Source organism: Archocentrus centrarchus, chromosome 15, assembly GCF_007364275.1.
Source record: "Archocentrus centrarchus isolate MPI-CPG fArcCen1 chromosome 15, fArcCen1, whole genome shotgun sequence".
Classification (NCBI taxonomy): domain Eukaryota; kingdom Metazoa; phylum Chordata; class Actinopteri; order Cichliformes; family Cichlidae; genus Archocentrus; species Archocentrus centrarchus.
In genome coordinates, this window is record NC_044360.1 from 13,985,290 (window position 1) to 14,012,572 (window position 27,283).

General features: G+C 38.4%; 1 protein-coding gene across 1 annotated transcript in view; it reads left to right on the plus strand.

Moving 5' to 3' along the window:
• The window catches only part of LOC115793022 (VPS10 domain-containing receptor SorCS1-like), a 54,490-nt gene that overhangs the window by 23,552 nt on the left and 3,655 nt on the right, over positions 1-27,283 (plus strand). Inside the window, exons 6-25 of the mRNA XM_030747723.1 lie at positions 6,272-6,336; positions 6,898-7,016; positions 7,346-7,435; positions 8,262-8,441; positions 9,712-9,858; positions 13,666-13,768; positions 14,069-14,145; positions 14,807-14,898; positions 15,056-15,163; positions 15,455-15,572; positions 15,733-15,866; positions 17,582-17,695; positions 18,512-18,683; positions 18,966-19,152; positions 20,165-20,298; positions 20,398-20,521; positions 21,966-22,078; positions 23,002-23,136; positions 25,957-26,056; positions 26,453-26,561. Of these exons, the coding sequence (XP_030603583.1) occupies positions 6,272-6,336; positions 6,898-7,016; positions 7,346-7,435; positions 8,262-8,441; positions 9,712-9,858; positions 13,666-13,768; positions 14,069-14,145; positions 14,807-14,898; positions 15,056-15,163; positions 15,455-15,572; positions 15,733-15,866; positions 17,582-17,695; positions 18,512-18,683; positions 18,966-19,152; positions 20,165-20,298; positions 20,398-20,521; positions 21,966-22,078; positions 23,002-23,136; positions 25,957-26,056; positions 26,453-26,561 (2,421 nt within the window). The remainder of the gene's footprint in view (positions 1-6,271; positions 6,337-6,897; positions 7,017-7,345; positions 7,436-8,261; positions 8,442-9,711; positions 9,859-13,665; positions 13,769-14,068; positions 14,146-14,806; positions 14,899-15,055; positions 15,164-15,454; positions 15,573-15,732; positions 15,867-17,581; positions 17,696-18,511; positions 18,684-18,965; positions 19,153-20,164; positions 20,299-20,397; positions 20,522-21,965; positions 22,079-23,001; positions 23,137-25,956; positions 26,057-26,452; positions 26,562-27,283) is intronic.

The following is a 27,283-nucleotide window of genomic DNA, read 5'->3' on the forward strand; positions in this document are numbered from 1 at the left end:
TGTATGTTTCAATAAATAGCTGCAGCTATTTCCACATTTTCTAGCAAAATATAATATAGTTGTTCTTTATTAGAGAATGTGTTCATAATTTAGGTTTTTACAAGACATCAGCAGATGGTCTTTCCTCACACACCACAAACAATTTGCTCTGAGAATCTGGAGCATCACACATAACAGCAGTTTGTTTTTAAAAAATAAATAGCAAACAAAGAATTCACCTCACTAACACAGACGCATCAATGCAACATTTCACAGTTAAAGACATGTTTGATTTTGTTTTTTTTTTTTTTTTTTGCCATCATCTGAAACAGCGAGTGTTGCCAAAGGATTAATCAAAAATCTAATTTGCAGTGTTCAAACGTGTGCCCACATTCTTTTGTCTTTGAGGAAAGATACAAATCCAAATATGCCAGAAAATATTTCACCCAATGTAACATTGTGCACTGCCCAACTTAACAAAAAGCATGTGGTAGCACATACCATGCATTCATAAATGCATACACGAATAAGCATATTGACATAAAAAGTTAAATGCAATTTATTTTCTGCTGCTATTAATCACCTGCTTTGTATTAACAGAAATCACTCAATGCCATTGCTTCTGTTTTTTTATTTAGCTCATCCCATCAACTGCACACCTGACTATGAAGAAGACATTAACATGATTGATAACCCATTAATCTTGATGACTGAAATGCCTTAGTTGTTGCATTAATTACTGTATTGTTCTTGCATTGCATGAGATACTGTTAATTCAGGTATGTTACTTATAGTTCAAAAGGTTTTAATCAAACATTTTAATCAAATGTTTTTCTCATGCACAAAGCCGTGTATGAATTCTTGATAGGTCTTGCACCCTTGCTGTAAAATGTTACCAATCTTTTAAAAGGCACCCTCAACAGGCGTTGGTTATTGGAGAACATAGTGTAACATTGCAGGGGGTTATTTAAGAGCAAGGGCTGCTGTTCACTGATAGAATTGGATGAAGTATTTGACAGAAAGTCCATTAAAAGAGATGGAGCTGTGAGGCAATTACAGAGTGCTGAGGGAAGCAGGATTGGAGCTTTTTATATTGTAGTTCAGACACAGTATGGAAAATTAGAACAAACCCATCTTCTGTCACAACAGCTGCTATTAATAAAGAAGTGGCCACCCCAGTCACTCTATACTTAACTGCTATCATGAAGAATTTCTGGTAAAAGTGAATAAAATGGTTAAGTACACTTTACAGATAACAAATGGTGCAGGTCGAATGACCATCGGGTTCGTGTCTATGGTTATGGTTGCTATGTTATTGCTCCTGAACAATAAAGCAGCAAACATCACTGCAGCTTTTCTTATTTCTCATGACTAAATAAAATTATATATGAAAACCAACTAATCTAAAACAAATATTGGACTTCTAAGACCCAAAAAACCATCAATTACTGTGAGCGCAATGCACTTAATTAGCATTTTTCTCAATTTCCTTTGTTTCTATTACAGCTTAATTATGTACAAGGCTTCGCTTGATTCAAATGTATCCAATGCTTTTTGAATTCCCAAAATAATTTTAGGCAACATAAGATGATTAAAGGGATTAAAAAAAAGAAGAAATTTGTTACACAAAGAACAATATTCTGCCTTTTCTTTAAGTTCAACTACCTTTGAATCCTTTGCAAATGTACGCAAGTCAGTAAAATTATATTTATATATAAATAAGTTATTTCTGAGTGAGTATTTGCGGTATTCAGACAGTTTATGGAAAAAAGAAGCAAACCCCACCCCCAGCAGACATTTTAGCTGATTTGAACATTGTCTGTCTCACAAGCATGTCACTCTCCAAACACTGAATCACAGAGATAACACAGAGATCCTGTTGTCCATGCCCATAATTTTCTAAGGTTATACAGTTATTTTTTTTTCATTTTGACATACTGTATTAACACATTGGACCTAAAATCACACAAAAAACATAAAATCTGAGTAGAATTTTTTTTTTTTTTTTACTGTGACAACTACAAATATGTTTAACAAAATACTTTTAGAATTTAAAATGCAAATATAATATAAACCAATTTTAAAAACATATGCACAAATTTTGCACACAACAAAATTATAAACACCTATTTACATTAAAATGCAGGCAATGCCTCAGGATTTATTTATTTTTTTTTGTAGAATTATTTATAGCACAATCAGTTGCCACACAAATTATGGCACAAATTTATCACTCTCACAACTTTCACCTGTTGCTCAGCAACTAAATTCCACACATTGTCATATTACTTTTTGATTGTTTGATGTGGTGGTTTTTTTTTTTTTTTGTGAGTGTATTTGCTTGCAGCACTTTCTGCTAGCAAATATCCAGTTTTTACCGTTTCTTCCTGCACTAAACACATGAGGACAACATACAGGAAACAGCATGGTGTAAATTATTGATCATAACTCTGGTTTTACTTGTTCTCTCAACACAATTTAAAAGCTGGTATATAGTTTGAAGTCCACACTTTAGACATAGACTGCTGCTATGTTGACTTAAATCTATGTCATATGGACATGCCTGGGTGTCTGCAGGGTTTTTTTGTTTTTTTTTACCTTGACCCAATTATGACAATAGTTTAATCACGTGATCTAGGGGTCACTGGCCATCTTTCATACGAATTGCTGCAGTTTTGTTAATAAACAAAGATACCAAAAACAATACCCTCCAGGCAGGGTAACTATTAAGATACATGGCAACTAATTAGCACTGGCACCAACAATAAAAATACTACAATATCAATGTAACAACTTCTTGATTTTTGGATTTACAATATATGATTAACTGTTTAATACTTGTAACCACAACTTATCACACAAGTTCACCAACGAGACCACAGTGGTCGGCCTGATCACTGTTGGAGATAAATCAGCCTACAGGGAGGAAATACAGGAGCTGGCGGTGTGGTGCATCAAAAAAAACCTGGGGCTGAACACCACTAAGACCAAAGCATTAACTTCAGGGGGCAGAGAGGGGACCATGCTCCACTCCACTCCATCAACAGAGTGTGTGTAGAGATAGTAGCCTCATTCAAGTCCCTAGGGACCCACATTTCTGAGGATCTCACCTGGCCTGCCAACACAGCAGCACTGGTAAAAAAGGCCCAGCAGAGACTCCACTTCCTGCGAGTCCTGCAGAGGAACCACCTGGAGAAGAAGCTGCAAGTGTCTTTCTACCAGGCCACCATAGAGCCAGTGGTGATGTACTGCGTGTCTGTCTGGTTCACTGCCTGCTCTGCTGCAGACAGGAGGGCTCTGAAGAGGGTCACCAGGACTGCTGAAAAGATCATCGGCTGCCCCCTGCCCTGCCTGGAGAACATTGCCTGCTCTTGCTGCATCAGCAGAGCAAAGAAAATCTTGGCAGACCCTTCTCACCCTCCTGTTCAACCTGCTGCCATCAGGGAAGAGACTCGGGTCCCACAAAGGCAGGACGAACAAGCTGAGGAACAGTTCTTACCCCTGGGCCATCAGACTCTTGAACACTACACAATAATACACAGCAAGGCTTCACTGATTCACTACTCACTTCTGACTACCTCACTGGTCACAGCGCACTGCTCAGTGTTTGACCATTCACAGACCACTGTTTACTGTGAACATCTGGCATATTTATTTATATTTCCCTCAACCCTGTGCTATATTAGTACATTCAATATAACATCTGGTACAAACTCTTAATATTTGGTATATTTTGTATATTTGTTACATTTATTTATGCCCCTGTAAGTCCTTGCTTTCTTTGATAGTTATACTCCTGGTCTTTGTAGCATATACATACTGGTTTTACAGTATTTTTTTTAATCTTCTTTAGTTTTTATAAAGAACTGTGGAGTTTTTGTCATACTCCATGTTTGATGACAAAAGCTTTCTATTCTGTTATATTCAATTAAGGGGGGCATACAGTATAATGCTTTATTTTTTATTCTGGGTCTCTATTAGAGTAGCTTTGCAGCACTTACAGTTAAAAAAAGTAAAGTAAATTTATCTCATTCTAACACCATACAGCCCTTCAGTTGGGTTTCTGCTTGAAAAAAAACTGCTATTAGTTCTGGGCTCTTTAAGTCCCCCATCTCAAAAAGCCTGCTGTGTCCTGATTGGCCAACATGATAAAGCCTGGTAAAGAGCAGCTCCAGGTGCTTTTGAGCAATAGCACATCTGCTTGGCAGTGTGGAGATACATACAGTACCAGTCAAAAGTTTGGACACACCTTCTAATTCAGTGGTTTCATTATTTAAAAAGTGTCTGCATTGTAGATTAATGCTAAAGTCATCCGAACTATGAAAAAATACCTTTGGGATTATTTAATAAACAAAAAAGTATTAAACAAATTAGAACATGTTTTATATTTTAGATTCTTCTAAGTAGGCACCTCTTGCTTAGATGACAGCTTTGCACATCTTGGCATTTTCTCAGTCAGCTTTATGAGAATGGCTTTCAGTTAACAGCTGTGCCTGTCAAGAGTTAATTTCTTGCATTTCTTGCCCTCTTAATGTGTTTGAGACCATCAGTTGTGTTGAAGAGGTACAGTTGTTACACAGTGCATAGCCCTATTTGAGTAATGTTCTAATCAATATTGTGGCAAGAACTACTCAACTAAGTGAAGAAAATCAAAGCAAAAGCGCCTACTTTGAAGAATCTAAAATCTAAGACATATTTTGGTTTAACAATTTATGTTTTACTACATGATTCCTTTATGTGTTTCTTCATAGTCTGGATGACTTCAGTATTAATTTACAATGTAGGAAAAAAAATAAATAAAATAAAAACACTGAATGAGAAGGTGTCCAACCTTTTGACTGGTACTAATTGTTTTCTGTACTCCGTATTTTAAAGCCTCATTCTGGCCACTGCCATGTTAGATTTTGGAGCCTGGAGTGACCAAATTTGGAAGAGCCAAACACAAAATTAGTTCTGCTAATGTGTGCTTGCATGGTTAGAAAACTGCATCCATAACCTTTACAGGTCCACTGGACAGGCATACATACCTGTTAATTAGTGTAGCAGACTAACAAAATACCAGAATTTAACTCGTCAAAACTGAAGCACAAATTTCTTGGACAGGCTGTACCACACCGCAAGCCATAATATTAGTCAGATAATTTCATTAAAATGTGCCCAAAGACACCAGCAACACACAGCGGAGGGCTTGAATTAGCAGAATTGAGGCCAAGCAGACAGATATTGTGTTCAGCAGCCTGCATCAACACACATCACTCAAAGCAGCCAGCCTTGAAGCCTTACAGTACCAGTGTCCAGAAGGATGAGTAATAAAGATCAACGATACATTTGTTATAAAGGAGGAAACAGTCTATAAGGGCAAAAAGTATTTATTATGTATTTCTTCTAGCCAGGCTGTAAACATGGCTTTTATTGCTTTAAGATGGCCATTTTACTATGGGAGTCTGTGGGGATTGACTCATCTTTGGACCAAGCTTCAAGTGGCCTCTGCTGATTTTTAACACTTAGCTTTTTCAGGCCTGGAGGTTGCAAACCTACTGAGCCAGAATCAAATCTGAATACTAGAATTGACAGCATAAAAAATCCATCAATATGAACATTACAGGAAAATTATTTTTACTGCATGTTCATGGAGATGATGTAAGCATATCACAGATTAAAAAAAAAATCTAGACATGTTAATAAATGGCTTGTGATTGAAACTCCAGCATTATATCATGTAATAGGCAGGTAATTAGTGTACCCAATCTGTTACCAAAACATAGATGCCCTGCTGTAATCTTTGTTGCTGCAGAGCTTTTTATATACCAGACTAAATTCAGACATGTACGAATGGATTTGAGAAACTGCCATTTCTAATCAGGAACAAAACATTTGTGTTACTCACTAGGTTTGTACTTTGCTTTTGGGATATCCTACCGGGAACAGGAGGAGGCAGTGCTCACAAGCAAAGGATGTTAACGCTCTACAGGCACCTGAAAGCTGGCCAGTCTGAACACAGTATTCTTTTAGGAAAGATGGGTTCATTGAGCTCAGAGTTAATATCACCTTTTTCATGCAGAGGCTTCAGCAAAGCTTGCACATCAGAGGAAAGTGGGCTTTTAGGCAGTCTGTACCTATAATATCTGTTTAGGAGAAAAAGATAAACGAGGCTTTTTTTTTTTTTTTTTCTTTTTTTTAAAATGTGAATCTGACAGTGGTCCATCCATCCATTTTCTTAATTATCCACTTCAGGGTCATGGGACAGACACTGGTCATAAAACAAAAAGTAATGTTTGTCATAATGTTACAGGTCCAGACTGGGCTTGGACAAAGAACAAGGAATGATTCATCTGGAGATCAGCGTCTCTGATGGGCGTGAGTCATAACAACATGTTACCTGGGCAACACAGAAAAATACATTTAGCACAGTTTAGTTTAGCAGCAATTTTTTTTTTTTAAATCCCTAAACTTGAAAGAAAGAAAGAAAGAAAGAAAGAAAGAAAGAAAGAAAGAAAGAAAGAAAGAAAGAAAGAAAGAAAGAGAAAGTGTTGTTGGTGCTAAAATTCTTCTTCCCATTTGGATACATGAAGAGTCTTCATACAGTCGAGCTCTTCATTTTTGAAGGGCTGGGCTGTGACTTGGCTCACTCGGCTTGACTTTCTTGGCCATGACACAGAAAGGGGGGCACTTCCATAAGGCCTAGTGTGTTAATGCCCTATCTCTGTAGAGAGTACTTCATTTGGCTGATGTTAACAAACTGGGACAGCTCTCTCGACTTCATCTATTAGTAAGAATATTGGCTTCCAAAATTTTGCCTCTACAGTTCACTTAAAGCCATGAGCATAACCACTGCTAAGCCTTGATTGAGGGCTACAGAAGGTTGTTTGTTCCCATGTTTTTGTTGTCTTTTTAGCACTAATTTCTTGCTTACCACAGGGTCACAGTACATAACCTGTAAACTTCAGAATTGCTCTGATGGAAACAAGAGCAAGCCTTTTCCTGGGTTCATCATCCCTAATTCCCTTGTGGTTCAGGATGAATACGTTTTTATCCAGGTGGGTTTTTATTGTGGGGTCTGGTTTCATTAAAAGAGAATTAAATGCTGCAAAACCAATGCATTCAGTCTTGTCTTAATGTACAGTCATGTTTTTCATTAACTAAAAGGGGCCATTATCCTGTGAATGGATGGAGTAAAAATTAAATCACAGTGTGGTCTATTACTACAACTCCACTCTGCCATCATGCACAACATCCTAATTAGCAACAAAGCTAGAGTTTTGATGGTGGTATAAATTATTTGACCCAACCTTTGTGCAATTAATGTCTTCATTTATGTTTATGGATGTTTACTATAGATGCGATGCACTCTATTTTGCTTTTGTAGGTGCCAGTAGGTGGCCAGTCTGTCCGTTATGTGTCCTATAAACGAAATGCTTTCTACCCGATGAAGCTTCCCAAGTACACGCTGCCAAAGGTAAGATAACTGGAAAGCATGCGGTGTTTGAGATGAGCATATTCAGAAGAACAAGCAACATTAATTTAACTGTAAAACATTTATTCCTCCAGGATATTTTGTTTTACTCATTGTAAGGTTTTTATGGGTTGATTTTTGTCTCCAGTAACGTGTGATATTTCCTGACACATTCATTAAATTGTTTTCCATGCTTTAATCTCTTGAAAACTGATACAGGATTGCATAATTATGTCTCTTTTTTAGTTAATATCCATGTGCTAATTTTCAGTTCTCTCATCTATATCTACTTTACTTAAATTATATTTATTTTAAAAAAATGAATCCAGCACATCCCAAGAGCTCCCCAAAAATGTTCTGAAGCAGAAAATGTCAATTTAGCATCTGCACAAAAACGCACTGACTTCCACTTACTGCCAGCACAGCAGGACGGCTCAGCAGTTTGAGAGACTGTGTTAGAACAACAGGAGAGATTTAGTTCCAACAGTGTTGTTTCAATAAATCTATCCATCCTGCCGTGTATTCTGTGACCATTTTCTTGGGAAGGATACATCTTGTGCACCGTGCTGGATAAGAGATCCAGTAAAATTAAGAGCTTTGCTTCATTTTTAGGTCATAGCATGAAATGCCTGAGGACTAATTGCTACACATCCTGAGTGAGCAATGTCAAGAAGTGACAAATTGTTAGCTTGGTGATGAGTGTGTATGTGCACCGCTAAGCAGATTTACACGTATTTGTTCTTTAAGTGAGTTCTTAAGAAGCATATTGGCACTTGAGTAGTTGACTAATCCACACAAAGGCATCCGCTGATGATTTCTATATATTTAGGACTTGCAGATAATCAGCACAGATGATAACCAGGTGGTGGCAGCAATTCAGGACTGGCACCAGAATGACTCCTACAACTTGTACATGTCTGAGTCCAGAGGGCTATTCTTCACCCTGATGCTGGAAGACGTTGTGAGCAGTCGAGGTCCAGAGGGAAATATAATGATAGACCTCTATGAGGTAGGCAGTGACTCTGCTGCAGGGGTGGTGCTTTCATCTGACTACATGGTTTTGTAAAATCAGGGCAGTGACTTGGTTTTGTAACTTATCCTAGTCATATATTTCATATATTTATCATATTTTCTGCTTATGTTTTTGCTATCAAATCAAAGAATTCTCAAATTAGATTTGCTTCTTAGAAATGCAGCAATTATTCAGTATTATGAATATTAAAAAAATTGTATTAAAAAGTAATCTGATTGCAGACATATACTTAAACTATTTTCCTACCCTCTGACTATATGAGGACTCTGAAGGTAACACGGGGAAAGCCATCAGAGACACTGTGTCTCTAAGAGTACCATCCAAAGTTAAATCACTGGTTTGGGACCTTTCTTGTGTAATAAAACAGACTCTGACAAGTAAAGTACCAACAGACAGCCCAAAACTTTCCTAAGAGTTCTTGTGGATTTTCTGCTGTGTTTTCCCTAAGTGCACTGAGATGTTTTAGATGCCCCTCCCATAATGAAACAGATGCTACACTGCATTCATTCTGCAGGATCTAAATGTCTCTCTCATATCTACTTTATGGCTGCTTTATCATCATTTTCGTGCAACATTACAGTTGCACAAGAAAACATTTAACAGGTTCAGTCATTAGATAAAGGATCATTGATACACACATTTAGAAAACACTGTCACTTACAGTGCATAGTCACAGTGCAGAATACTGGCTTTAACTAGTGCCCTGAACATATTATATCTGTGCTGACAGATCTACTATGAGGTTGCAGCAGATGCACATGTATGCATCAGCCTAGATTATCCTCATCCTTAGCCAGCAGTAAAAGCATCACATTCAAAGCAAAAAAAAAGAAAAGAAAATAGCCATCAGCAGTGGTTATGCTGCTTTCTGACCAGAAACACTTAGCTGTAGTGACCAGCAGACGATATGAAACGGTCATTCATACTTTGACAAAGATTTGTAGAAATGGAAGAGAAATATGAGCGCAAGTGATAGCTGCAGGTGAGAGTCTGCATCTCTGTGCACATAAATACAAAGAAGAAGACATATCTCAGGGCTGTGCCATATGTTGTTTTGATTTTGCAGAGTCCTACAGATGGTCCAAAATAGTGTTCCATGTCAGAAAAAAACTATCACTTTCAGACATCTCTTCCTCCCCAAACTAGGTCTTCAGCTTTACTTAAGTTTGAATAATTTACGGTTATTTTTTTTTCCTCCCTTTTTGTTATTTTTCCCCCCACTGCTCTCCTTCTCTCATGTTCTCAGGTTGCTGGGATTAAAGGGGTGTTCCTGTCAAATAAAGTTGTCGAGAACCAAGTGAAAACTTATATCACATACAACAAGGGTAGAGACTGGCGTCTTCTTCAGGCTCCAGCAACGGATCTCCAAGGAAACAAGGTCTATTGTGAACAAGTAAGTGGGCCACTGACAAGAGATACATTTGGTTATTTGGATTTCCATTATCTGCTTGCAAAAATACTGCAGTGAATCATCCTAGACCATGGTCAAAGTCTGCTGATAAATATGTGTCATAGCAACACAGGTCTGTGTATGGCAGCAAGTGAAGAGACCCATTACAATGATTGAGTTTACCTTTGAGTATTTGTTCATATAGTATCAAATACTTTAAAGGTAATATGTAAAGGGAACATATGATATTTTTTCTTATTTTGTGTCATATTCAAACATATGTAAATGTGATCCTATGATCACATGTTCTGAATAGTTTTCATTCATTTTCTGTGGTGATCACTTCTGGGCACAGCACCTAGATGAAGTCAAACATGAATGTACACACTCTCTCAAGAGAGTATTACTGCAGCACTACTTAAACAGCAGCGTGCAACAACTGTACAAGTCTGTGAGGGAATGGCGGCTGGGGAATCTAAAATCATGAATGAAAAAGTCAATTACTGTGATGCACTTTCAGGTCAGTCTTTACATTAATCGCCTTTAAACATTACAGTTTTGCACTGAAGTACAGTACTGAATTTTACAATGTGTCTATGTCCTATAGAGACTTACATTATTGATGTAATATGATGTGAACAGTAGTGGCAGTGACACACTGGATGATGGAACTGGGACATGAGTAAATTTTGTAAATTCAGCCTAGGTTTTAGAACGCTATGCCCCCAGTGAGTAGTATTTTATGTACTCTAGCATAAAAATAACCCACAGTGCAGCAACAGCAAGTCATTTTACTTGCTGCCTTATGTTTGTTGTTTCCTGATATTTTTCTGTTTTCCATGTCACATATTAACAGTAGCATGTAGAAAGTTTTTCTTTTTTTTTTTTTTGGAACATGTACCAATGGATTTAAAGGCCAACATTTTCAATCAAACCTTTACAGCAGCAAAAGGATCAGATGATGGTCACAAGCACTAGGTGCTGCCCCTCTTCAGGCTTCCAGAAGCTGGCCAATCTTAAGATAGTATACTTCAAGGAGGAAGGACCTAGTGGAACGCCTTTCATTAATGAGGGTGCATAAAGGGGCTGCCACACAGGAAGCAATTTGTTTGTTGCACATTGCTATGTTGCAGACAGTTGGATGCTAGTGGACATTCAAGGCTCCAGTTGCCTAAGTGACCCCCTCATATGACTGTTAACAGTCGTTGCTTCAAACAATCACTTTGAAGTTGAGAGACCTGCCCACTTCAGGTTGCCAGTCTTTATTTCACCCATTGTTGCTTAAAGTTGCTGAATGTCGTTGACATTCAATGGTTTCTGGTTGCCATGCCGTTGCTAGTTGCTTCCTTTGCAGTTGCTCCTTAACAAGCAACCCCTTGTTGCTTGTGACTTCCATAATTTTCAAAAAGAATTTAAAAGAATTTAAAATGGAAAGAATTTTACAATTTAACGTAACATTAGATCACAGAACACTTTTCAACATCAGCCCAGGCTTAATGGGTTTGGGACCAGGCATATTCTAGATATTGATTTTATGTATTTTTCTTTGTAAGGTAAAGTTTTAACTTGTATTTATGTACACTAACAGCAAAGGGCTCCTTATTAGGGTTTAATATTTTTCCCGAAAATGACATGAATCAAATCCCGGGAAATGACGAGCCATTTCCCGGGAATCCCGGGAAAAAGTTTATTTATTTTTTTATTTTAATTAGGCCTTCTGTAGCCTGTGTCAGCCTTAACCTATTGTGATATTGTAGAGGTAGCTTTCCAGCTATGTCCTGTTATGCCCAGTAGGGGGCAACGTCGGCTTGATTAACGCAATAAAACCTACATCTGGACATTGGAGTGCTCGAGCTATGCGGTGTTGTATCGTTCCTCAACACTCCCTTAACAAATATAATTCGAATATTCCTCCATTGTACATGGAATTATAACAAGATATTTTACAACTGCTGGTGCAAAACAATACGGTTCATCTCCACAGCATTGATAAAGGCTCAGCCACGCTGTCGTGGCGACATCTGTTGCACTATATCTCCACCAGTGGAACGCTGTAATAGTCATTGAAAAGTTAACTACCGTACTACACTATAATATGACATAACACAGGGCCTTGAGTAATGCACTACGACTTGGTCATTGCCATTCTGGCAACAGCAAATTTATAACACCGTGTCTGAGGGTTAAAGTAGGTTCGCTGTGAATCGTCTATTGAAAAACTGGCCAATCCTTATAGCCTAAAAAATATACATTTTACTCAACTCCATTTTAAAAGCGAAATATGTTAAAGCAATCTATTTCATGATAATTTCTTCACACATTAGGCCCGTATCCTAATTCATGATTGTTAGTAAGCGGCTGCAAACGAGGAAAAGAAACACTCGAAGTTAAACAGATATTTCTTTATTGTTCAGGGCAGGCATATTTTATAGGCTATATAATGCAATATAACAATATATAATAATATAAAATTATATAATACAAAATACCTCAGGGTAAACACATTGCCTACGATTTCAACAAATTAAAGAGGAAAAAGGCACAACTGTGTAATACCTCTATTAAAACGCTTGAGATGAAGGCTGAAGCCTTAAACGGAGGCTGAACGTGCCTGAAATGAAGAGTAATGCTTTTCGCATTAAACGAACCCTTCTCTCAATATTTCCTTAAATTTAACATTCTGAAGCTTTCTTTTCTTTCTGAAAGTCAAATCAACGCGCGCGACTTTTTTCCCGGTTTCCCGTCTAACGTTTCCCGGGAAACGGGAAATGGTTCTGATCGCATTTCCCGGGAATCCCGGATCCCGGGATTAAACCCTACTCCTTATGTCATGCATTGGATTTCACTCTTTTAATTATTTTCTTTGAGTTATCCCTTGAGTCTCAGATTCTCTAAATCACCTGATAATATTATGTAGATGATGTTGATGAAGTTCTAGTTTTAAACATGTGGGGATTAAATTGTTTGAAAATCACTGGATTCTGTTTTTATTTACATCTTGCACAGCATCCCAGCTTTCTTTGAAACCCAGACTATACTATATCCCTTTGTGTAGCGTGTTGGATCACAGCTTTTTTGATATTTTGTTTATGTGCTGAAATGCAGCATGTTAGTGTATTTTGTCCCTTTCTTTTCTCCTTTCCTTTTGTGTTTTTTTTTTTTTTAAAGGAAAAAATAGGTACATTTTGGCAAGCAAAGCTTCACATTATTTCACATTCCACCATGGTGGGTAAAGACAAATCAAAATAGATAAGGAGAACAAACAAAAGTGGCAGACTTAGTCAACAAGAAATTAAAGTATTAAATTAAAAAAATTTTTTTATATAGAGGAGAGTCTAAGCCATAAATTAAAGCTAAAGAGGCACTTAATCCAAAAAGGTCCCACAAACTGCTTTTTAATCTACCACACATTCACTCAGAAGAGATTTATCTCTGCTGCTGCATCTATCCAGTCTAAAATGTGGAACTGTAGCCATCTTCCACTATTCTGGGATATGTAATAAGTCTAACCATATTTATTAAGTATTACTCAGTATGTGATATAGCATAAGCCGGGAATCATATTCCTTCATTAGCATTGATTTGACTGGGTTACAGCTGCAACTAATATTTCTTTCTCGTAGTTATTGTAATATATATATTTTTTTATTATTCTTGTTATCTTTTATCATAACATACTACAACCCAAATATATTTGGGTTACTAACATATATGGCAATCAAATCTTCACATCATCTGCTGTCCATGAAGCAGATCTGTATTAATGTTTCATTTTACCTTCAGCAAATTAATGTCCTCCGTGTTTTGCAGCCATACTGTTCGTTGCACCTGCACCTCCATGTATCGGAGAACCCGTACACCTCGGGAAACATTGTCAGCAAAGACTCAGCTCCAGGAGTTATAATAGCTTCAGGTGAGACGATTATTTGATTTGCACGTTGATTTGTAAATCCATAGTGTTGTTCACGCTCTGCCTTAATGCTGCTTTTTGATCACAGCACACAGTAAGATCTGCTTTTTCAGATCCGATTCCAGCATTTTCTTTCGTAGCTGACAACAGTTTTGAATATAAAAGGAAATCTGTCTTTCCCGCACATCTGTTGCATGTTCTTTAGAGGAACAAAAGCACTTTTGTGTTGCTTCTGAATTAACGGTCGGATCTGAAAACGTGACATGCTTAAAATAATTCAGATTAAAAATCTTTTGTATTCAGGAGTGGTTGGACCTGACCTGACCAGTGCTAATGTCAGTATCTTCATCACATCTGATGCTGGGAACACGTGGAGAGAGGTACATTACATTAACTGTTAGATTAGGGCTATGGGTACATTTTGTGACATTAGTACATGACTGCATCTTGACAGGCAGTAATTTCTGAAAGCATTACTTCATTGACTGTAATTTTGTTTTTCTTTTAAGCCTTTATATCTGTTCAACAAAACAGCGATAAACGCTATCTTCCCTTTAAACATTCACTCAATATAATGTGGAACAAAAGTATAGCAACATGTGACTTTAGCGAGCTATTATCAGAATAAAGAACAAGAGAACAAAACAGGGAATCTGAGCTTTCATTGTCAACTTTTATTCCTCACTTTTCAGCTGTTGTTGCTGCCGTCACAGTTTCAAAAACCCCCCAAAACAAAACAAAGGCAATAAGTTTGACAGCCAGTCTTGTGTACATCTGATCTTTAAAATAAATAAAACAAAAGGAGCATTCAGACTTTTGCCTTTGGCTTAAAACTACAAAAAAACAAAGAGAGCAACCCTGGCTTGATCCTTTTGTTTATTCACACTGTTGAGACGCTTGTGTGTTCCTACTTTTTAAAAAAAAAAATTCTGTTGTTGTATAGGTGTGAACAGGCATTCTCGTATGTTTGCACAGGCTTATACTTTGTGTGGACTTGAATTTTTCTCTGGCGTTATGAAGCGGAGCTGATTGTGTCTGCAGGTTTTTCAGGAAGAGTACAGCGTGTTTTTCCTGAATCAAGGAGGATCTCTGGTGGCCATCCGACACACACCTCTGCCAATTAGACACATTTGGTAAGGCTCTCCAAGGATGCACCACATCTTTTTAGAGACTGTATTCCATCTTCAAAACAAGGGGGGGAGATTGCTTTCCTGCTGAGGCTCTACTTACAGAATTCAGCTCTATTTGTGGCTGGTCTGCCTGTGATCCAACCATTGTTCTCTCCCCCAGGCTGAGTTTTGATGAGGGCAGAAACTGGGACAAATATAGCTTCACCTCCTCTCCGCTCTATGTTGATGGGGTGCTGGGGGAGCCTGGAGAGGACACCCTTATAATGACGTAAGATTTGAGGGAACCATAAAGACACTGGCTAATTATATTTTACTGCACTGGCTAATTATATTTTACCCAGATGAAGACTTAGAAGCGTCCACAAATATTACTGAGTTTATTTAATATGGGTTTTGGGTTTCATCAGCCCGAGATGTAGAAGAGGGGTTTCTCTCCCACTGCAGAATATAGATTAGAGTCAGTGTATTATTATTAGAGGAGTTAGTGTGTTTTTTTCACATATTTCATCTTAAATCTGCCCTACATACCAATTTCTTTTCCCTTTTTTTTTTTTCATAGAATATTTGGTCACTTCAGTCATCGATCTGAGTGGCAACTTGTCAAGATCGACTTCCGGTCCATTTTCCAGCAGCGCTGCACATCTGAGAACTATCTGACATGGCAGTTGCACAACGAGGTAAGGCGGTCCTCCCGTTATTTGACTGATGATCATGAAGATTCAGTCGTTGATTAAAGCCAAGAGAATCACTTTGATTTAGTTGCACAATAAAAGCAAGATGATAAAAAGAAACAAAAAAAGAATTTCTGAAATGTTTATGATGCATTATTAATCACAGGGTGAAGTGTGCATCATGGGAATGAAGAGAATTTTCCAAAAACTGAGAGCAAACGTTCGATGTGTCAAGGCCAGAGATCAATATATTTCCCAGATGTCAGATTCCTGCCTGTGCACAGAGGCAGATTTTGAGTGGTGAGTTCCCTTCTCTGCAGCTATACTCTTTTCACTTCATTAAATCCAATGCACAACACTTTATCAATCTCCAGAGGCAGAGTCTGTGAAGTAAACCTAAGGCACAGCAAGAAGAGTATTTGAAGAGCTCTATTTTATAATTCACAACTTGTTATTGCTATTTCAGTCATGTTTTGTTAAATTTAGGACGTAACTTGGTAACAAAAAAGTTTCATAAACACACAATTTTCTGGTTCTTGATGCACTATATTGCCAAAAGTATTCACTCACCCATCCAAATAATTGAATTCAGTTGTTCCAATCACTTCCATGGCCACAGGTGTATAAAACCAAGCACCTAGGCATGCAGACTGCTTCTACAAACATTTGTGAAAGAATGGGTCACTCTCAGGAGCTCAATGAATTCCAGCATGGTACCGTGATAGGATGCCACCTGTGCATGCTCCCAACTTTGCAGGAACAGTTTGGGGATTGCCCCTTCCTTTTCTAATATCACTGTGCATCAGTGCGCAAAGCAAGGCCCATAAAGACATGAATGAGCAAGTTTGGTGTGGAAGAACTTGACTGGCCTGCACGGAGTCCTCATGTCAACCCAACAGAATACCTTTGGGATGAATTAGCACGGAGACTGTGAGCCAGGCCTTCTCATCCAACATCAGTGTCTGACCTCACAAATGCACTTCTGGAAGAATGGTCAAAAATTCCCATAAACACACTCCTAAACCTTGTGAAAAGCCTTTCCAGAGTTGAAGCTGTTATAGCAAAGGGTGGGCTGACATCATATTAAACCCTATGGATTAAGAATGGGATGTCACTCAAGTTCCTATGTGTGTGTGAAGGCAGACGAGCGAATACTTTTCAGAGTATAGTGTTTATTGTGCAGTTGATTTATTATCAATATGCCTTAAAATTCATGAAGTTACTTTTGCCACAAAGGGTTACCCAAACACATATTTCTGATAATATGTATCACAGTATGGCCAAAGTGTAAAAAATGACCATATATGTTCACCATATAATTGACAGTGTTCTGTGTTCATGCATATTAAACCCACAGAACTTGAAATACTTTCTTTAATGAACTTAAAAACCGTTACAGTCCACGATCGCATCAAGATAACAAAAAAATGTTGGAGCCCAGCCTTCGCAATCACATGAAAGCAGGTTCATTGCTGCATGATTCAAGTGCCCTTGAATAGATTTCCATAATGAATAACAGTAATGGTTCACTCTAGACTCTATTATTAGCTACTTCTGTACGTCTAACAAGTATTGCTTCGATACTTGTTTATCACTTCAGTCTGTCTCATCCTTTCTTTTATCTTTCTCATCTCACCGGTGCTGATTGAGCAACACCGACTAATATAACACAAGCTTAACACCACTTTATTACTAGAAGACTTCTGGCTCCTCAGAGAGTGTTTCCCTGATCATGATGAAAGAAATATGACAGATCAGTCTAACTTTGCAGAGGTACAATAATTGTATGCGTGTTAGCACAAACAATGCTTTTGCCACCTTAGAAGTTTGATACAAAAACCCCCGCCAAACCTCAAATGGCTGCTGTGCTGTGGCAACTTTTTTCTAGCCAAGAACATTTCTGTTTGAAGGATACATGGAATCACTGATTTTTTTTTTTAATTTATATAAATAAATGATCAATCACCTTGATAATACCCTTCTGTGTCTTTTTCCCTACTGAAATACCAAAACAGTGACTATGGGTTTGAGAGGCAGAGTGATGGAAGCTGTGCTCCAGCTTTCTGGTTCATTCCTTCAGCAACATCTAGAGACTGCATCACAGGGGACAGCTTCCTCAACACCACAGGGTACACTTCTACATTTCTTCAATATGTTTTTGATTAATTTAGTTTTATTTGTATAACAGTAGTTCACAACAGTGTGTGTGTGTGTGTGTGTGTGTGTGTGTGTGTGTGTGTGTGTGTGTGTGTGTGTGTGTGTATGTATGTGTGTGTATATATGTATGTATATATATTATATTGTGAAGACCCTACAATAGAGAGATAAGACTATCCCCTATGAGCAAGCACTTGGTGACGGTTTTCACAGCAGATTGGACTGACATGAGAAACAGTAGACGCACAAATGCTTTCAGTTGCTTTTAGATTAGCGTTCATGACCTGCTACTCTGTGAAAATAGTAGTTTGGATACTATGTATATTTAAAAATCTAAAAGCAGATGAAAAACATGTTTGAAAGAGATGTTTGCTGAGTTTGGGTAATTACAAAGATAGAACCTGAAATAGAAAAATGAGACTGACCTTGATAATATTTATTGCCACTAATGAACTATCAGTGAAAATAAGCCAGCTGCATAGGACACACCTCCCACCACCCTGAGCATCGTATCACATGCTGCTTAAAAACTAGTAATTAAACAAGTATAAACCAGCAAACATATGCATAATAGTAATAAATAATAGGAATAAATATCCAATTTCAGACCAGTTTACATTTGTAACACCTTTGTTCATGAAGAACTAATTAAGCTCATCTGATAGAGCTGTAGAATATGCCAGACTGTTGTTTCCCTTTTATAAATGTGTTCTGTGTCTGTTTTTATGCTCAGTTAGTGCCTGGCTGGCTTTTATTTTAGAAATTCTCTTCTCTTTAACAAATTGCAGATATCGCAGAGCTTTGTCTAACAACTGCACCGAGGGAAGTTTGTTGAAGTACAGCCCCAGACGGCAAAAGTGTCCCAGCTGGGCTCCCAAGGGCCTCCAGCTCTTCACCAGCGAGGGGACGCTGGTAGCAACGCTGGGAAGGAACGTCACCTTCTTGGTGTTTCTGGAAGAGGTGCTGACTTACTTAATAAAAAAAAAAAACAAACAAGAAAAACAATAGTGTACATAATAGGGTGCATGCTTGTACACTATACTGTATATCAAGATGCTGTCATGAACATATCACAGAGGCTTAAGCAGCAGCACATCAAATAAATATGCAGTGACATGATTTACGACATGACCTCATTCTGGTAGCTATCACAGAAAATGCACACAGTTGTGTGTCAGCAAGGACACTGACAAACAACCGAGGTTGTAGTGTGAGTGACAGTATTTTCTTTCCTTTTCCAAGGGTCTTGGTTCCATGACAAGTATAACAGTGGACTTTGGCGACGGAACTGCTATATCATATGTGAATATAAGCTCCATCGATGACGGGGTCAGGCATGTCTACAGTAAAGTTGGCATCTACCAAGTTTCTGCTACAGCAAGCAATGCCCTGGGCTTTGACAGGGTCGTACTGTACCTCCATGTCTCCTGTGAGTGGAAAAAAGTCGTCTCTTATAAGCTGCTGCTCAAGCATACAAAATCACATAATATCACAATGCACTTCCACAAAGTAAGGGGAATTTATAAGGGGGTAATTAAAGCACAGACTGCAGTTTGAATCTTCTGTTTGTCTGTCATACTGGTGGATGCTCATATTACACATGGCCAAAGTTCATGGTTTTTTTTTGTAATCTTGGCTATGTATGATGTCAGTGAGAGCAGATATCTTTAATATGGTTATCTCGAGCATACATCTTTAGCTCTGTATACACAGACACCCCACCCACCTGCTGTTCAAACCTTCTGTTAATGGGGTGATTCAGAAGAAAGTTGGCTTAAAGGAAGCTAAAACAGCTTGAGAGGCTGCACCAAGGCCCAGTATAAGATAAATAAGGATTATTTCGAAATCACAATCATGCAAAGCTGAGCCCAAGAATAAAAATATGGAGCTGGAATAAACACATATATAATGTAACTAACAGTAGACCACAACATGCACCAGCCTTCAAATAGATCAAAACACTTCGACTTTTGAACCTTTAGAATGAAAAGGTGGTTTGAAAAATGCACTCGCAAGCCTTCTTTGAGTTCACGTCGGCTCATTAAAGTAAGACTTCATGGAAAAAAAAATCTCCTGCCACAGCTTTGAGCATCATTCATCCTGTGTAGGTGTAAAAGACAGCTGTTTGTTGTCTCCTTGTTGACAGAAAAGAGCACCACTGGTCACCCTGAATTTACCTCATTATAACAGATTCCAATAGTGGCACTTTCACAGGCGCAAAAACATAAAAACATCTGCAGACACTTGTCAAACCACTCTTAAAGCGCATTCAGCTTCCATACTGTCTGTTATTGTGTTCTAGGCCGCCGCTGTCATTGCCAGAATGCCGTGTGATTAAATACATGGCTTCTGTTGAAATTTTGAGCACCGTGAAAGCATTATTTTTACCCGCATTTTAACAAAAGGTATGACTTTGGAGTTTATGTATTTTCTCTCTAAAGGTCAACTCGAGCAGGTCCAGCTCTCTGCTCCGTCAGTGGTCATCAAGAACAAAGCAGTGAACCTCACCACAGTGCTCCAGCCCAGTGATGTGGGAACAGTCACTTATTACTGGTGGTTTGATAACAAAACAGAGGTAAGCCATACTTTCTCCTACACCATGCTGCCTGTTTACTGAGCAGAGTGATAGATAGTAGATAGTTTCATCTCATCTCATGCCTCTCTGCCTTTTTAGCCTGTTGTGACCCTCAATGGAGCAATCTCCTTCACTTTCTCCAAGGAGGGAACTCACATTGTTACTGTTCAGGCTTCAGTGGGCAACACCGTCCATCAGGATCAAAAGAGGGTGGCAGTTTATGGTATGTCTTTTTTTTTAATTTTTTTATGTTACCATCATTTTCTTCTCTTAATGCACTTAAGTAGCCAGTTAGTAATTCACTAAGTAGAATTTGTCTTGCCTCTTTAAGTTGAGAGTGAACAACTTGAAACCTTTATGGCTTCTGATAGTGAAAAAGGGTTCAGCGATGCTTCTTTCAGCCATGTCTCACAGCATTCATGAGTGAAGGATGCTTGCTGAGTCACAGTAGAAATTGTTTAGTTAAGTAACCACGGTTTTGTTCATGTGAAAAATCTAATATGGAACATGAGATGTGACTGTAAGCACCAGAAAAATGGAACATTATGGTATAGTGTTTCCAAGATCCAACTCGAAGCTTATCTTTAAAGTTCATTAATTTTTTGATGCTAATTTGCAAAGTTGCAATTGGGTAATAACTTAAATTTGCATTTATGCATTAAGTTAACATGCCAGTAACTCTTTCTTAAAGTTTAAAAAAAAAATCTTCCTCAATTAAGATACAGATATTTAATGTAGACATACAAGATATGGAACTAGCACACACACAAGGCCCATCCCTTAACTTAAAAAAGCCATCGATAACCATTAAGCAGTCATGCATTTTCTTCTGCCTATCCAGGTAAGGGCTGGAGCTTATTCCAGCTGTATTAGGGTAGAAGGCACGGTATACCCTGGACAGGCCAGCAGTCTATCGCAGGGCGAACACACAGAGGCAGAGCATTCACATTCACATTCACATTCATATTCACACATATGGCTAATTTTAGGATTTCCAGTTAACCTAACATGTGTGTCTTTGGGCTGTGGGAGGATGAGTGCCTGGAGAGAACTCACACAGGCACAAGGAAAACATGCAGTGGACTCAAACCCAGGACCTTCTTGCTAAGCAGCAGTGCTAACCACTGCACCACTAATACCTGAACCATAACCACTGAAAAAACACATGTAATAGACAACGAGGGCAGAACCTGTACACAGATAAAGATCTATAAGAACTACAATTTCCTTTGTTTCTGATTTAAATTGTTTCCTTATCTTATTTTTTACAAAGATGTCAATTTTCATGAAAATATCTGCTTTTGTGAAATCCTGGAGCTTCTATTTAAATCAAATGAACTCAGCGCTGTAGCAGATCTCCAGTGTGAGGCAGTTCATTTTACATTCTGCCAATACTACAATCTATATATTTTATCACTGGAGCTCCAACTGTCTTTTCTTGTAGCACTTAATAAACGAAGTCGAGGATTTAGCTACAGCTAATGATGCATGCACACTAATAAACTACGGATTCCAGAATGAAATTAGAAGGTCACTGGACCAAGAAATATATGCAAGAAACTGCACTTTTGCCAATCAGTATAAGGGTTATTTGAAGTATGTGAAGTGGATAATTACATAGAGATTTTTTTTATCATGAAGTAAGAAGATTTCTGTCTATATTTCAGATTATTTCCGCTCACACATTTTGGCATTTTCATCTAATCTGGACGAGCTGAACCCCGGGGTGCCTGAGTGGAGAGAGGACATCGCCAGAGTTGTGAAAAACTGCATAGTTCAGGTCAGTTCTTCACCTGCTGGTGTTATAAAGGATTTAACATGAGCAGGAATAAACCCTAGAAATAAATAAAGGAATAAACTCTAGAAATCTCATTTAGATTCTGGCAATTAGCAGCTTTACAGTGGCATGAAAGGAAAAAAAAAAACTCAGGTCACTGTCTAGTGAGCTGATAACACTTAAGTTTTTGGTTACGCTGCATTTGTAATGTATGCATGTGATCTTGTCAAGTGTTTCACTCCAATAGCGGCAGTGTCTTTAACCTCAGTAGCTGTGTAATTAGCAGTTACGCTCTGCAGACTGACATAGCACATCACCCAAAATCATTATTACCAGTGCAAGCTTTCAACTGAACATGTCAAAGCACTAAAGGGCAGTAAATGTGCTGCTATGACACTTGCCTTTTGCTCTGTGAGGAAAGCAATGCTGGTGAAAGAACACCTTAACCTCTAGTAAAGGGAGCCTAACTGTGGTTAAGCGTGCCTGGTTTTCTCTTCCAGACACTGTGGGGATGTCATAAAAGCAGCAGGTTATGTAAAAGACCTGGATACTGAGCTCTATATATATCCTACAGTAGCCCTCAGTATGAAACATTCACTTTGACCTTCTGTCTTGTCAGATATTACCACAGTTTGCACCAAGAAACTGACAGCAGACCTCTGGTTACGGCATAAATGCACTAAAAGCTCTGGCCTTTACCAAAGACTGTCAAATTGAACTTGCATGTTTAACTTGATCCGTGCATTATATCTCGACAGTGACTGGTACTTAGACAAACGATATATGAAGCAGAAAGCAGAAAGAATTTACTCGTTAATACAGATGACCCCCCAAGGATCATATTTCAGAGCCGGAGTGCAGACGATCACCTCAAACTGTTTTAAATGAAAAGCCTTTTTAACAAGGTTTTGTTGTTATTATGAAAGGTCACTGGAATCAGTGAGGATCAGCTCCTGGTCACGGTGCTTCCAGGGTTACCAACTACAGCAGAGATTTTCATTGTACCTGAGAAGAGGCCAAGAGACCGAGCCATGGATGAAAAGTGGGCACACCTGGATCAGGTACTGTCTCATCAAATCATTTTAATGGCCCTTGATGGTACACTGTGGTTTTCTGTTATCCGCAAGAAGGAAAACAAAAAAATGCTGAGAAGTAAAGAGACCATCTCTGGAGAGAATATCTCAGGACAATACCTCCTTTCCCTCATAGTGTCATAAAACACGATCAGATTAAGCTTTATTGCATTAAAAACATATCTTGTAACGTTCCTCTCACCAGAGGGTTATATCTTGTTTTGCAGCTACACAGAACATAGTAATTTTTTCCTACATATTGCTCATACCATAGTCTTAAGCCAAAATGAAAGTAGTCTGCCACTTTTTATCACGCTGCCTTCAGCATTGATTTTTTTTTTTTCCCCCCGAGAAGCTCTTTGTATAAATTTCAGTTTCTCATATACTGCTGCAATCATCCTTAATTATCTAAGATCCTTTCTCCAATTTCCGATTGATACGGCGCGTCAAGCTGTTTTTGGAGTCCTTGGTTATTTGTATCGAGAGATGTTTTAAAGAGAGCGTTACATCTTAACCTCACTTTCTCTCTGTTGGTCCACAGTACTGGAATTACTGGAAGTATGTGTGCCCTGAAATTAACTTGTATTTGCACAGACTCCCCTCTCTTTGACTACTGACTATTATTTCCTGGTTCCTTTTTTTTTCATTTCTTTTTTCTTTTATTCTTTCGACAGATATAGTCTGTTCTACAACAGGCTACCTAATTATTATCCAATTATTTTATGCTTTTCTTTATTAGTCTTTAACCCCCCCCCCCCAATTCCAATCAACAACTTAGAGAGAACTTGAAACTTGTTTGGGCAAGGCAATACATCCAAATGAGCATTATGTCTGCTTTTATTTTTGTCAGAGTTACATTATCGTTGTGTAGTAACACAGTTTTAAGTGCAGCTTGACTTGGAAAGTCTGTACTCCATCACCACCTAACATTAAGGTTAACTCTGACAAAATTAATGCAGACATGATGCTCATTGTGATGGATTACTGAAGTCAGCCAAGTTTAAAGTCTCTGAAAATGTATTTTCATACCATTGTGAAATGAATGGATGCAACTGGCGAGGAAAAATGTGATGTTATGCCTTGGAAAAGGTCAGCAGTAATGAGGACTGTGCATTTTTTTTGTGGTAATTGGGCTAAAACATGCACAAACTCTGGTGCAGTCCATCAAGTGAAAACACAGTGAATAAGAGGAATGTGTTCTATATAGGCTCATTGTTAGTTCCTATAGTGTCTACATAGTAATATCGCTTCTTCAGGTGCATTCTTTCTATAGCTGCTCAATACTTTCTCCTCATGTGCTTTCTCATTTTTTGAGTATACCCCTATCCAGTCAATATCTTTATTCCCATTTACACTCTTTGTTTCACAGAACCTCCAACCTCCTGATTTTGCATATGTATTGCTAAACTGCTAATTATTTCAGTGTTTCCACAGATGCACGTTGCATTTCAGTCTCTGCTGAAGTTTAATGCTTTATGTCAACACTAGAGGGCAATGCCTTCCCATGTAAAAGCACTGAAACGGCATCCATCAGAGCGCTGAAATAACACTCAGAGTATCTCAGAATGTGTAATTAGACTGACTGTCACCTTTGTGAAGTTTTGAGACTCGCATAAACCTTTGGGTAATGATAACAACTTTATTTTAAGCCACCGGGCTACATAGTTGTTATTTTCTTGCAGCAAAATAAGATTCCTGGAAATTTATCTCGAATCATGCTCCTGAAAGCTATCAAATAGGTAAACAAAGCAATAAAATAGAGATTTTTTTTTTTAAAGCTAGACAAGCTCATTTATTCATAACGGAAAGGACCACAATGTATCACAAGTAAACATAATTTTGCTGGCTCACAGTCAGTCTTGAACTACGTTAATAGGTATTTAATTACATTGATGCATCATATAATTGGCACCATCGAGAAGGGAGACAATCTGGGGCAGGCGGCCGGGATTGGGAATTAAAGAGATGTATTTATCTAAAGCCTGTCTGATTACCTGGCAGAACCTCACAGACAATAGGGTAATAAATCTTCAGTTCACTGTTCTCATCACCAGTGAATGACTTGCAATGTGGAGGCACTGAGTGAGCGCCAACACATACACATGTGCATGTGTTGAGTGTATGTGTGGAGGAGCTTATTAAAATGTGTAATAGATTTACTGACCCTGATATGCCACTAGAACAAAAAGTAATTATTCATACTGTGTAGAGCGGTCTAATTTTAACCAGTGGAAAGATTTTAGAAAGAGCGAGATGGAATTAGTGAGGCATGGCTAAGGACTCAAATGGGCACTGGGAAGGCATTTTGGTCTCTTGTTAAATGACTGCTTCATCAAGGTGTGAAAAGCAGGGGAACCTGAGGCACTTCAGGGAGAAAAATTAAAACAGCAATTTTAAGATATTAGAACACACTTTGATTTCCAATAATGTTGCCTCGCTGAACCTATAAATGGGCAAATCATATTCCCTTTAAAAGAAAGCATGTCAAGGAAATAGTTGAATAACTCCCTGCTGTGATAGAAATGGCAGGAGATTATTTTTTAATGTCACCGCCACACCATAAGCAGAACACCTGGTTACCTGATAAGGTTTTTATCACCATTAAAGCCCGTTAGGTTTCAGTGCGGCAGGTTCAGTTTTCCATGTGTCACATCACCATTTGCTCCTCTTTAGAAGGAAGCAAAAATTCTGATTCATAATTCAGGCTGTTGGATGGAATGGCTGTGGTTGAAATATTGATGACTGTGAAATATTCCTTTACAGCTGCCGCTAACTGAGCCTTCTCTGCTCTGCCACTTCTCGTCATAGCTTTCTCAGGTTCTGCTAAGTGCTCTGAACCAAGACCTCATCCAGTTCACACTCAAACCAGGGGTGCAGGTAAACGTGTACGCCACACGGCTGTCTCCAGGTGAGCCTGCTGCATCTGTCACACACCTACCTGAACAAATGGCAGGCAGTCAGATCCATTTTTGTTAAAGAGGTGCATTCCAGAAGGCATTCTTGGGGTCATCTTGGGGCCAGACTGTGTGCAGCTCTTCTAGTTTGAGGGTGAAAGTGACATCTACATGGGAACGAGCCAGCATACGGCCTTTCATATATCAATCAAAAATGTAAAAGAAATCTGTTTGATGCATTTTTTCACATTGCATTTGTTTTCCATATGCTGTCTGTATATGCTGTGTTGATTGCACCTTAACTTTTGCAGCTCAACTGATATTTTACAGAATTGCTGTATAATCTTGTATATATATATCATCATTTGGCCTGCATATGTGCTCATTTTCTCCATCTTTCTACTTCAAAGCTCCTCTTGTGGACAGCAGTGATAGTGGCCACAGCGGCACTGCGGTCATCATGCTGGTGTCAGTTGTCCTGATGGGCCTGGCTGCCTTTGTTATATATAAATTTAAAAGGTACAGAATACTTGGGCAATAGAGCACAGTCATCGAAAGATAGGTTAGGGAGAATGCATGAAAATGAGCCCTCAGAATTGCAAACACACATGCATATATCTGATAAGATATGTTATTACTTTTTTTGTTTGTGTGCATTTCAACAACCCTTTTTACGGTCGCCCCCATTATCTACAAGCAAGCACCTAACTCCTGAACTCCTAAAACTTTCCAGAAGTATTCAGACTCCATATTTCTCTGAGTTATGGACATCTGCGACACAATAATAGCTTGAGAAATAAGACAATTCCCCTCTGTCTCAATCTGCAGAATATTACAGGGAATGACAGGCTAATCAATTCTCCCAGAGCGCTGAATGGGTGTCAGAGTCCTGCAGTTATCAATATTCATCTATCTGACAATGTGAGGGTTGACCTTTCGGAAATGCTAAACACAGCCATCCAAGGTGAGGCATACTCTGCAGAATGGCAGGAAAGGTTGAGAAGATGAATCCTGAGACAACACACATTATACAGTGAGGGACATACAGTAAATAGCATCCTCTGCTGGAGGTAATCCCATGCCAATCACATGGGGATGGTTTAGCTCCTCTGTAGTTTGTGGAATTTTGCTCATTATAAAGCAAACACTGCTGAACTTTATGGATCGTAATTACTACATTAAGAAATCAACTTTGAGTTCTTAAGCTCCCCCAAATGTCACAGCACCAGCTGCAGCACAAA